The 13,321-nt window shown below is 32.7% G+C and overlaps 1 protein-coding gene across 1 annotated transcript; it reads left to right on the top strand.

Moving 5' to 3' along the window:
- Positions 1–884: 884 nt before the first annotated feature.
- Positions 885–12,211, top strand: LOC132748874 (uncharacterized). Its single transcript, XM_060738573.1, has 7 exons — positions 885–1,157; positions 1,599–1,689; positions 4,138–4,271; positions 4,845–4,929; positions 5,889–5,971; positions 6,675–6,801; positions 11,955–12,211. The coding sequence occupies exons 1-7, from the start codon at positions 988–990 to the stop codon at positions 12,009–12,011; spliced, it is 747 nt and encodes a 248-aa protein (XP_060594556.1). The 5' UTR covers positions 885–987; the 3' UTR covers positions 12,012–12,211.
- Positions 12,212–13,321: the final 1,110 nt, after the last annotated feature.

Below are 13,321 nucleotides of genomic sequence, written 5' to 3' on the forward strand. Positions count from 1 at the left end.
ACATAAAGAATAAATAGCCACGTTTGATACTGCATATGCCTCGCAAAAATCTGGCGGCAGTGGTTCTTGGACTAGAGATGTGTATCTTATGGTTTGTAAATACCAAAACAACAATAGCAACAACAACAACAACAAAAACAACGAAGTCAACAAAATCACTAAATGCCAGGCACAGTCAATGTATGTCAACTTAAAGGACAATTATGTCTTTTGCAAAAGAAATAATGTCAGCTGATGATCACATGACATTGAAGTTTTGTATCCACTTCACGATCGTTCTGACATTGGTTTAAAGAAATGTGTATTCCTGAAAACATACAAGATATTTTGGACCCACCGTAGGCTACTTTTTTGTGTGAAATTCTTTGCAGATTGTCACAAACAAGAAGCTTGACCATTCTTTTTTTGTAACTGAAATCTTAGGCACCTTCCTCTGGTCTAAAGAATAAGGCCACCAGACTTTGCGGGCAAATGCGTGTGAGCTCGCGTGACGATTTCTTCTTTGAATTTGATTTTTGTTTCCGTGCCAATATATCGATTTTTAAAGCACACAGTAACCTGACTATGGACTATTGGCCAATGCAATTGCAGCATTTAGTTATTTATTACATATTTTTCCATTTTCCTTTCTGTTTGTTTGATTTTTGTTTTGTATTTTTGCAGTGTTGATTTAACCGGGATACAATGTATTGTTTTCAAAGGTCCTTATCGCCCGAAGTTTGACGGAAAGGGCCGTAAAGTTACGATTTATAATATGTTATCAAAGTTTAACATGTGTATATCTGTAAAGCAAGGGCATATTTTACTAAAAATAACTAAAATAACCATATCATTAAGATAATACTAACGATAAAACATGTACATTCAATGTGTCGATTTTATACTTGTATGAAATAAACTTTAACTTATTACAGATATAATAACTTACAAATAACATTATAATGAACAGAGCCTCGTTTTAGAAATGACAATAAAAAACGATTAAGTATGAGTGCATCATGCAAGTTTTTGATAATACTTAAGTGTCTCGTGATGATAATTAGCAATTGCTCTGCACAAGAGGGCACGTGCACTAAGGTATCGAGCTGTAAATGTACGTACCAAGATGGCGCTATAGTTGATCTGACCCCTCTAGCCAATACGGACGGAAGTGCAAGGTACTGTTTTTCATATTCTTATTCACCGTTAAATCTAAATATCGTCAGATAAATACACCGTCTAAAGTAAAATGTGCTTGATAACGAGAAAAAAATGAACATATTTAATTATCGTTTTAATAAATGGAACAAATTTTTATTTACTGTAACAGATTTTCTTTTCAATGTTACGTAATGATTTGATGGCGTCATGAATGTCAGCGCATATTGTTACGCGACAAAATCAGTCAAAAATGATTAAAGTAAAAAAAAATATAATAAATAGAAAATTTCTTTGACCAAATTAAATTTCATTGCTGAACACAAGCTCTTATATTTTCATTCGTGGCGTAAATATTATGTGTTTAATCTGTGAACTATTTTTCGATCTTACATGCGTAATAAATATTCTCTATATGAATGAGTAAATACAAAATAAAAATCATAATAATATTTTTACAGATACTCAGATAAAGCCGGAAGTGTTGCCACAACTTTATACTCATGGAACCCATGTAACAGTTTTACAGAAGGCACGTGCCAAGATGTTGCGGTAAAGTTACGATTAAATACTATTAAATGTTAGGCCGATAAGAAGAAAGTTTGATAGTTTTTTTCTAAATGCTTATCAATAGTCAGTATATGTTTATCCGTTTAAACGGATACGGTCTATTTTTAGCTAAAAAACCGGTAAGAGAATTCAATAACAGGTAACCGAGGTAGAATCAGTTTTAATTTGATTCTTAACATAACCTTACTTACTTATAACAAGATAAGACAATTTGTTTGTATTTAAGTTTCATGCAACAATGTTTTTTATTTCGATCTGAACGAGTACGGTACAACCCTAAGTAACGGAAAATAGTCATTCCATTTTCGGATAAGTTTTGTAATCATTCTGAGTGCAAGCGAATGCGAACAAAATTTGATGTCATAAAAGAAACACGGTTAATGATGGAAATCGAAGGATATTGTAAGTACGGTCGGTTTAACGTTTAACTCGGTTTGAACGATTAGAATTTTTTCTAACCATGACACCCCTGGTAGTATCACTTACACTCCATGTACGACCACTCCATGTCTTGCTTTTTACTTGGTGCCTTACTGAATGCCTTTGCGGTAATCCAGTGTGACTGTATTTTGTATTGGGTTGCATTTTCTTAATGTCGTTTTGAATTGATGATCTTTGTTCTTATGTTTTTTCCTGTTCCACAGCCATAATACCTGCGCGAAATCCTATCATTTGCATGTTTTTCAATTCATAATTGCATAAATTCATAAATGAAAATAGGTTTACTGAACTTGTATGAAGAATGACATAAATTAGAAACGGAATTAAAAGTGTACTTCAGTTGAAACGTATCATCGCAAATAAAACTTTCATCATGGACATTGCAACATAAATTAGAAACAAAATGAAAGAGCATCTCGGTTAAAAATCGTGTCATCATAAATAAAGCTTTCATCATAGACATTGCAACATAAATTAGAAACAAAATGAAAGAGTATCTCAGTTAAAAAGCATGTCATCATAAATAAAACTTTCATCATAGACATTGCAACATAAATTAGAAACAAAATGAAAGAGTATCTCGGTTAAAAATTGTATCATCGCAAATAAAACTTTCATCATGGACATTGCAACAAAGATTAGAAACAAAATGAAAGAGAATCTCGGTAAATAAACTTATCATCATAAATAAAACTTTCATCATGGAGATTGCAACATAAATTAGAAAAAAAATGAAAGAGTACCTCGGTTAAAAAACATATCATCATAAATAAAAATTACATCATAACAATGTAATGACTTTGTCGCGTTATGATGCTACTCGGCGAAAATGGTAAAATGTTTCTGTATCAGTTCAAGATCTAGAGTTGGTAAATATTGGGTGCATAGCATTTTCAACTATGGCTTAAGTGAAAACTGAGAAGGAACTGCTGACAAGCGTTACAGATAAGTTTAGACTGAAGTCCTCTTTCATTTTCTTTCTATTTGTTTAGCTTCTTCTCGCAAGTTTAGTAAAGCTATTTTCATAATTGCGATTATATTCCATAATGCTTTTTTCATTTATAAACTGAGAAACATGTAAAGGAAAAACATACACGCGTGCATGATGGCTGTGAAATAGGACAAATATAAAAACAAAGATCAACAATGCAAAACGACATCAGAATACAAGCCACTACAAAATACAGTCACACTGGACTTCCCGCAGGGTACGGAACAAAAAGCAGGGAGTGCACATGGAGAGGTCATACAAGTAAATGATAACAATTGACAACTAAATAAAGAAACCCCTAAATGTCAAAGCCATTTTTGACATTTTTAAAAGCAAGCGAAAAAACGTTTATGCATGTATAAAATTTTATTTTCAAGGAATATCTGTGACTAGTCAATATGATCTTCGTTGAATCCTTTGGTAATTTAATATATGACTGAAAGAAAAAGTTTGCAAACAGAAATGTGTAAACTACAAATTTTCAACTAAAATGCACTTGAACAAGATATTTTCATGTTTTGAAACTTTATCTTAAACATGCAATTTCAAACATTTACACAGTATTGAATGATACATATTTTGTCTTGTTCGGTGAACCTTAAAACTTACAGATGCGAATAACTGAGCATTAAAATCGCCCTAAAATGTCACTTGTCAAATCTCAAAATATTTACATAAACAGTTTATATCTTCAATAATTTCGTCATATGAGAAGCTAGGAAGCTGAGACCTCAAATCGAGTGTGCCATAAACATTGTTTTAAGGAAATGAATATTTCAAAATATCATACAAATCCACTTACCTGAAGAAAAGATGTGGAACTTTGTAAATATTCATGACTCAGTGGCGATGGTGTGACATTTGCAACCAATTTTCTCACTCGCACCAAGTGTGCAACCACTTCACGTCCTGCCCCTTCACTTAGATGATTATGTAGAGATGCATTCCGAAATTATATAAATTTACAATTCTTGAACGTATTATTGTTTAACTAACAGGTATGTCAATTACAAGAAGATTTACCACCTGTAATATACGAAAGCCTAGGGAGCCAGGATTCAGCAAAGTTCACTACTGATGACCAAGGGCAATTAGCTATACAATACAGTGCTGAGAAGCAGGGCGTGCTCATGTATTTTATTTATCTTATCTTATTTTAAATCGTAACACCAAATGGGAACTTAAGTAGAACCTCCGAAGTTTCGAGAATTAACTGGATAGCTTCCAAATTGAAATAATCAAAAATCCCTGGCGGGATTCGAACTCACAGCAATGTGGGGCAAGTGATTTGAAGTCAACAACTTTAACCCCTCGGACACAGATATCCCTAAATGGTATTTGATTTCTATTCATACTACTAAGTCACATTACTGTAAAAGAAGTAAAAGTAGAAACGCTAGATTCACTGCCTGACCAGAGAGACCAAAGCGTTTCTATACTATTTGATGGCTTTGATGTATATATAATGATTTTTTAAGGAATAAAAGTTGTTGTGTTCTTGCGCCCTGGGTGGGAATATTTTTGTATAACTTGTTGACGATATGAAAACCTTTATATATGACAAGTTTCGAAGGAGAAATATGTCACAAATGTCCATGCTGTACGTTAACGTAGGATAACTGTTCTGCAACTGCATCTGTAAAACTTACTTTAAAAATCCACTTGATCATATGTCAATTATTCAATCTCTTGTTCATTATTTCAGAACAACGTTAATAAGCTTACTGTGTGATTCAAATTCTGCCGATACGTTAACAGTTACGGATGAAAGAAAACAAGAAGCCAAATATGTAAGTTCTCTATCCATTTATTTACTCCATTATTTAACATGATATCAACCTTTTTTACGTATACCCCGTTTAATTTGTATTCAAACCCGCTTCAAACATCCATCCGTTCTATTTATTCACCCGTTTCACATATCCATACGTTTTACATATCGAACCTTTTCACTTATCCACCCGTTTTATATATCCATCCGTTTTACTTATCGGACCGTTTTATTTATACACTCGTTTTACGAATCCATCCGTTTTACTTATCGAACCGTTTCACTTATCCACCCGTTTCACATATCCATCCGTTTAACTTATCGAACCGTTTAACATATCCATCCGTTTTACTTATCGATCCGTTTCACTTAATATCTAGATTCTACCCGTTTTTTATATCCATCCGTTTTACTTATCTATCAACCCGTTTCATCTACCCTTCCGTTTCCGGAATGGTTAGATATGGTTCTTCAAATAAAATGTATACATGCCATTGATTCTCGTTTGAAACATAGAGGCTTTTGATATCAGATAAAATGGTCACATCCTGCACAAGTATGGACTGTTCTTTAACAAACATTTAACAATTAGATCTCTTCGTAGCCGTGCGCTCGGGTGAAAATTATGGTTTAATAACCAGTGTTTAATGTTAAATAACTAATATTTGCTGAAATTAGTGAACATTATACCTTATAAAATCAAATTCACAACAACAACAACAACATCAGCAACAACATCAGCAACAACATCACCAACAACAACAATAACAATAATAGTAGCAGCAACAACAGCAGCAGCAGGAAAAACAACATCATCATCTTCAACAACAACAACAACAACAATAAAAACAACAACAACAACAAAAGCAGCAACAACAACAGCAACAAAAAAAACCCAAAACATGATAGTAATTTTACTCCTTTTTCCTTAACTTTTTTCAATATGTTTAGTTGAATATCTTTTTTTTAACCTTGCAGTTTCTGGAATTAAGCAGTCCCCATTGCTGTCCATCTGGTATTCCACACGATCATCTCTCCGTCGGAACATATATAACTATAATGTACGTAACTATGTAAACAAACACGTCGTTTTTAACTATATACTCATGATTTTAAGCATTCTGTGCATAGATAAGTATTTACAATAATCTAATTCTGGCAACCGGTAAATACCGGACTATCTAGCTTGATGGTAACAGTTTACGGCAGAAATGAGGCTCTGCTAAGTTACCCGAGGGCTAGATTTCCAATATTTTGAAAAGAATTTGCGAAAACTAATATTTATAGTGATCATTTTTTTCTGATACATTTAGTAGCGTATGAATTTACAACTTTATTCATAACGTCAAACTGACCCCATTCTACAAACGCCATTCATTCATAAAAGGCTCGCAGAATTGACGCCATTTAATGCACTCGACTTGGGTTACACGGGGTGTAAAACAGGTTTATTTAGCACCGATGGAAACAGTATATTCCTGTTTGATATGCATAAAGGTTTTTGAGCACCAGTGGAAGCAGTAGATAATCCTGTCTGATAATCAAGAACGTATTTGAATGCAGGCGCGTAGCTAGATGGAGCTGACTTAGATTTAGAACATTTTAATGAGTTGTCTTATACAGTATACTTCTCGTTCTTTAGACAACAAAACAACAAAGCTTTTCAGATATATAAAGTTTTAAAGCTCTACTATAGTTCACATGTTATTACTTCAAATCCTTTATCAAACAAGAATTAACCCACTAAACGTCTTTTTCTTTCAGATTCCTGTCGTTTGCATCTCTGTTCTTTGTCATTGGAATATCTATACAAAAATGTGTTAGGAAGAAAACCGGTAAAGACGTTATCCCATTTGTAGAGTTTTGGATCCAACTGCCGGGCCTGGTAAAGGTAAAACTCATATAAAACTGATAAACCAATTAAAAAACAACTCTTTCATGCATTACTGAAGTACAATATTGTAACAGCCATTTGATTACCGAGTTCTGGAATAAATTAATCCACCTCCTATGAATATCCGTTTGTTACCTTTAACTATTTGTTTGTTGCATTCATCTATTATGCACATCTGTCTGTTACCAACTTAATTTGTTATGAACATTTGTTTGTTACCTTAACTTGTATGAACATTTGTTTGTTACCTGCATCTGTTATGAACATCTGTTTGTTACCTACATTTGTTATGAACATATGTTTGGTATGAACACCAGTGTACAGTTGTTAAGGACATCTGTGTATTACCTACAGTTGCTGTGAACATATGTTTGTTACCTACATTTGTTATGAACATTTGTTTGTTATCCACATTTGTCATGAACAAATGTTTGTTACCAACATTTGTTATGAATATATGTTTGTTACCTGCATGTGTTATGAACATATGTTTGTTACCTTCATTTGTCATGAACATCTGTCTGTTACCTACATTTGTTATGAACATATGTTTGTTACCCACATTTGTCATGAACAAATGTTTGTTACCAACATTTGCTATGAACATATGTTTGTTACCTACATTTATAATGAACATCTTTCTATTATCTGCATTTGTAATGAACATATGTTTGTTATCCACATTTGGTATGAACATATGTTTGTTACCTACATCTGTTATGAACATCTGTTTGCTACCTACATTTATTGTGAACATATGTCTGTAACCTACATCTGTCATGAACATATGTTTGTTACCAACATTTGTTATGAACATATATTTGTAACCTACATTTGTTATAAGCATCTGTTTGTTACCTACATTTGATATGAACATCTGTTTGTTACCTACATTTGGTATGAACATATGTTTGTTACCAACATTTGTTGTGAACATATGTTTGTAACCTACATTTGTTATAAGCATCTGTTTGTTACCTACATTTGATATGAACATCTGTTTGTTACCTACATTTGATATGAACATATGCGTGTTACCTACATTTGTTATGAACATATGTTTGTTACCTACATTTGTTATGAACATCTGTTTGTTACCTACATTTGATATGAACATCGGTTTGTTACCTACATGTGGTATGAACATCTGTTTGTTACCTACATTTGTCATGAACATATGTTTGTTACCTACATATGATATGAACATCAGTTTGTTACCTACATTTGTTTTGAACATCTGTTTGTTACCTACATTATTATGAACATATGTCTGTAACCTACAGTTGTTATAAACATCTGTTTGTTACCTACATTTAATATGAACATCTGTTTGTTACCTACATTTGATATGAACATATGCTTGTTACCTACATTTGTTATGAACATCAGTTTGTTACCCACATTTGTAACGAACATATATCTGTTACACTCATATGTCATTCAATTTCTGTATCTCTCCATATATGTGTGGGGTGTTTTCTTGTGTAGGGGGTTGTCAGAATAATCGTACAGTTGCACTGTAGATATTTTTTTACAGCGAGTTAATGTTTTTCTAAAGCGATACACTGAAGTGTATCAGATTTCAATGTACAGTTTTATTTATAAACCTGTTGCTGTGCGTATTAAACTATCTATACATGTAAATGTCAAATCGTTAAAACAGAAAATAGAGTTTTGGGAAAGATCCGAAGCGCGACGCCCTTTATGGAATGAAATCCGATTTTGTGAATGGGCAATTGCAACCACTCGGGCCTTTTCGTCTGTCATTATAGCCGATCATTCATGTTTTGGTATGAGGAAAAATGAAATGTCACAATATGTACAATGTATAGCGAACTGGAGAATTTCGCAATGCAAACATATTCTAATGAAATTATCTTATCCGTCAATAAATTGCGCTCTTCGTTTTTTTTTTATTAAAAATGTGGGTTATTATGTATATTACCGCTGTATCTATAAATAGAATGATGACAAGTACGAAAATCTATTTATAGAAGTAGTTTTAGTTTAACGAAACGGTCATTCGTGTTGGGCTATGATAATAAATAACGAATTGGGGAATTTTGCAGAAACATATTCAAACAATTAATTGCATTCTTTATAACTCTATAGAAAAAACTTAAGTAGACCTTTTTTACGAATTGTTATATCATAGTGTTATTTAACCATAATATCATTTTGAAATTGTCTTTTCCGTAGGTCTCTCCGGTTTTCTTTTTCTACTTTATGGCATTTTTACCATGAATATTTAATTGAATATGCCTAGTTCACAACTTAAAATGTCGCTTTCCTTTTGACGTTGTGAGAACAGGTCTATCAGTAGTATACAATAAACCTATTCGCTGTTCAAGTCTCTTTAGGTAACTGTTCTATATTTTGTTTGGGGGCAATCGATTTTATGGTAGTTTGAGTGGAAAGTTCATTTGCCGAATATTGTGACATTTTAACAACAGAAACTTTCGTCTGCAATTTTAACAGTTGTTGGTGGGTCAGACAAGGTTTATGAAGTAATTCATTAAATAGTAGATTGACCTCCCAATAAATCAATATACAGACTTTGTTCATTTTGACTATTGTTTTGTATGTTCAAAGAAAATACCACATGAACTTGAAATTATATCAAATAACCAATATTAACGATTATATCCAAAAATACCCCCTAAATACTATAAATAAACTTATACCAATATATTTTGGATATTATAGACCTGCATATTTTAGATATCATCGTTAATATTGATTTTAAGTTTCTGTGGAAAAAAAACATTCAATATTCTTATCACTAGAAAGCCTACCAAAGTTCATGATGAACAATGTCTTTTGTCTGCCCATTCATAAATGATTAACAATTCTGGTAAAAAACAATTAACAATTGGAAAGTTTATAAGAATATCTGGTCATCAGACGTCTACTAGCTCATCTTCACTTGCTACATTTCTTGGTCGACCCTTTTATGCTTTGCAACACGATGTTTTCTTGTTTTTTTTTGTTGAGAAGAGAATTTGTTGTTTTGAAAGGAGTTTTGTTGATTTGTTGAAGTTGGTTGAATTTAATTGTGGTGATATTAATTGATCAGGGTTTAATAGTTGGCATCAATTGTTTTGGTTATTGAGTTATATCTGTTTGGTGAGAAATGTTTGGTTGCTATTGGATGAGTGTTTTGAGTAATTTTGTCTGGTCAAGTTTATATTAGTTCATGCTTTGTTTTTGAAGATATCTGTAAATATTGGGTGCTTTAGTTTGCTGTTCTGATTAGATTTTATGAAGTAAATTTTGTTGGTTGAATGTTTGTGGGTTATGCTGCATCATACAGAAATATTAACTTTTGTGTTCTTCAGTTTGTGGTGATTTTATTGTTTTGTTTCATCATAAGTTGTTTAGAGCTTGGGCTCGCCTGGTGTCTAGTATTGTTTCGTACAAAAGACGTATATGAAAAGATATTTCGTATAAATGGCTGATAAATGATGTGTGTTTGTTTTGGGTGTAAATAATGATCAGAGTTTTATGTTGTGGGTGTAAATAATAATCAGAGTTTGTTGTTTAAATGTATATATGGATTTTAGATAGAAAAAGATAAAATACCTAAAAAATAGTGTTAACAAAACAACTTCATGCTAGTTTTTTCCAACCGAGACTATTTCAATTTATGTCGGTGCTGCCCAGCCCACATATCTTGAAAATTGGTTCTAATATTTATCACTAAAATTTTCCTTAGATTAAAGAACATCAAGGCAGTCATTCTCCTGACAATTATTCATGTGTTATCTTCATATGTTATATAGATTTACATACCATCTTTACCTGTGATGAATATACATTAGCCACCTTTACAAATGCCACTTTCTTTCTTTTGCCACTTTCTTTTGTCACTTTCATTTGCCACTTTCTAATGCAACTTTCTTTCATTTGCCACTTTCTTTTACCACTTCCTTACATTTGCCACTTTCTTTTGACACTTTATTTCGTTTACCACTTTTTAAACACTTTACTTTCATTTGCCACTTTCTTTCATTTGCTACTTTCATTTACCTATTGAATATGTATATTTTCAGCAGAAATGATATGTGTGCTTTTTCATCGGTTAGATACATCTGTAATGAAAATTGGTATTCCTTCCCCCTTTTCATTTTCCATTTTCCTTTTCCTAATTATCGTCAGTGTAAATTTATAAGGTTTAAGGTAGACCATGGGTAATGCATTACCTCCACTTTGAAGAGTATGCATCGCTTGCAAACTACATTGAAATTAAGGGGGGGGGGGACGGGTTCAAACCCCAGAAGGGGCAACTTTTTTTCTTTCTTCTTTTTCTTTTAACATTATTTATGTATCTCTCTGATCCCTTTTGAACTAAAAAAGGGTTTGATTTAAATAATATAATTGTTGTAGGTATTTATTTGCTAAATAATGCCAAAATTTATAGCAAATATGATACCAGATATTTTCCAAGTTTAATAAAATAAAAACTACACGGTAAAAATATTTTATATTCCGCATGATCAACCAAAATTTAACTTTGACAACAGCCCCTCATTATGGTAAAATTTAGGAATATTTTGAATAAGGCATTTTAGATAGGGAGATGGTAAAATTATTGTTAAAAGTGGGTGGGGTAGGTTAACATTTTTATACATATTTAGAACATTTTGTTTAAAAACAAACATTTTGCTTTGGTTATTTGTTACCTGAATGTTTTTATTTGTTTCTTAACAATGAGCAATAAAAAACATTTTTTATAATGATGATATTACAGATTATTTAGTGTTTCCTCATTTCTGAAAATAAGCCCTTCTAATGGCAAAGTCTTAGTTCAGAAATATATCTATAACTCATAAACCACACAGTAAATGTTATTTAAAGTTTGCATACATGTGACCTTGAAGACGTATAACTGTCCTATATTGTCAATTTTACAGTTCCTTATGGTTCCCATTACCCATAGGCTACATTAATTACAACTTTTTTATATTGGAATAATAATTTTATTCTTAAACCTGTGGCACCAACTTATTACATTATCACCTGTTATAAATATTACTAAATATGATATTATTTGTCGATATGCCAGTCCAATTACGGCACAGCGCCTAGCAGAACAGTCATAAAAGTATAACCACTGCTATATAATAATACGTTCATCTTTTATTTTTCAGGCGGGCGTTTTACTCATCTTGTGTCGGAGTAAACAAGTATCATACGAGACTTATTAGCATTATCTCAAAGCAACTGCACCTGAAAATGGTCAACACAGTTTATCCTTAACCACGCGGACTATATCACAATACTTTTAATGGTTTCTTGAAAAAAAAAAACAATAACAATACAACAGATGGTCCAAAGCTTTCTTAATTTATAACTTTAACAATAAAGTGTTTAACTTTTTTCCAAGGAAATATTTTATGTATGGGTTCCTCGCTATAATGAGCAAGCTCTACATTTTATTCCATAGAGATATATATTGAACTATTTCACAATTTGTAAAAGAACATAAAATGTGGACCGTCTTTAGTATTTGTTTTCCTGCCCACGCAGATCACAAAATATCACGTGGAATAGTCATACAATACTGGTCATCGACGAATAGGAAATAGAAATATGCTATATTAATATAATTTTAAAGTGACAATAAAATCATCATACGAAATATATTTATGCCACGTCAGAACAACTTCCTGTGAACAACATTCAATCATTCACCGTTTTCCTCATTTAAAGCGCGACCTGAAAAGTGTTGAAGTTTCAATTTTGCTAAATGTACAACGTAATTTCCCTACACATAATGTAAACAAACACTCTGTAAAATGTAAATGTAACATCCTTTCCTTTATAGGTAGACTTCACAGAGTCAGTAGCCTGTAGAATTTGAAATAAAGTGTACAACGGGCTGACTGATTGGGCTGTTCTCATGAAAAGTCTCCCGTTACAACTTCAGATTGCTATAAAACTATAAAAACTTCTTCAATACTTATCAAACTTGGCACAAATGTTGACTGGACTATTGCATTTGTAACAACATGCACAGTCTTAAATTTGCTGTTACCATCGCAACGAGAAGTAATCTCATAATTGCCAAAAATCACAATTTTGCGTTGATTTATTCAATCAAAATTGATGTCAAAGTGCTGCAACTTCTAAATGGATTCAGAAAGAGTCAAAGGCTTTTCAGCGTTGGTTACACGTTACCTTATGATCGACCTGGTGTTATTTTAGCCTCTCACAAGTCCAAAATTTTCTTGGCGATGAGGGGGACTACCGTCTCCCTTCAACACCCCCAAACAGAAGGGGGCATGCCCCCTTCTGGCAATCCCCTGATGCACCTTTTTGAGGAGGGGGGGGGGGGGTCGGCGCCGAAAAAGTGCACACTTTTTTATCAACATTTCTCAAACGAAAACATGTGTTTGGGGCCAAAACAGGACATTTTTCACTATTTGAGGCCTAAAAGACGGGAAGTGTGTGTGTGTGTATGGGGGCGGGGGGGGGGTCGAAAGTGTGTTGTTTCGCGTATATATGAGGTAAAGGT

This window comes from Ruditapes philippinarum, unplaced genomic scaffold, assembly GCF_026571515.1.
Source record: "Ruditapes philippinarum isolate M1 unplaced genomic scaffold, ASM2657151v2 ctg3663_1_1_1_1, whole genome shotgun sequence".
NCBI lineage: Eukaryota > Metazoa > Mollusca > Bivalvia > Venerida > Veneridae > Ruditapes > Ruditapes philippinarum.

Bases quoted from the DNA above. Each gene is read 5' to 3' on its own strand.
- LOC132748874 (XM_060738573.1), top strand. From the start codon at position 988: ATGAGTGCATCATGCAAGTTTTTGATAATACTTAAGTGTCTCGTGATG. The intron at 5,972-6,674 runs GTACGTAACTAT...TTTTTCTTTCAG, and splicing joins GGAACATATATAACTATAAT to ATTCCTGTCGTTTGCATCTC. The intron at 6,802-11,954 runs GTAAAACTCATA...TTTATTTTTCAG, and splicing joins AACTGCCGGGCCTGGTAAAG to GCGGGCGTTTTACTCATCTT.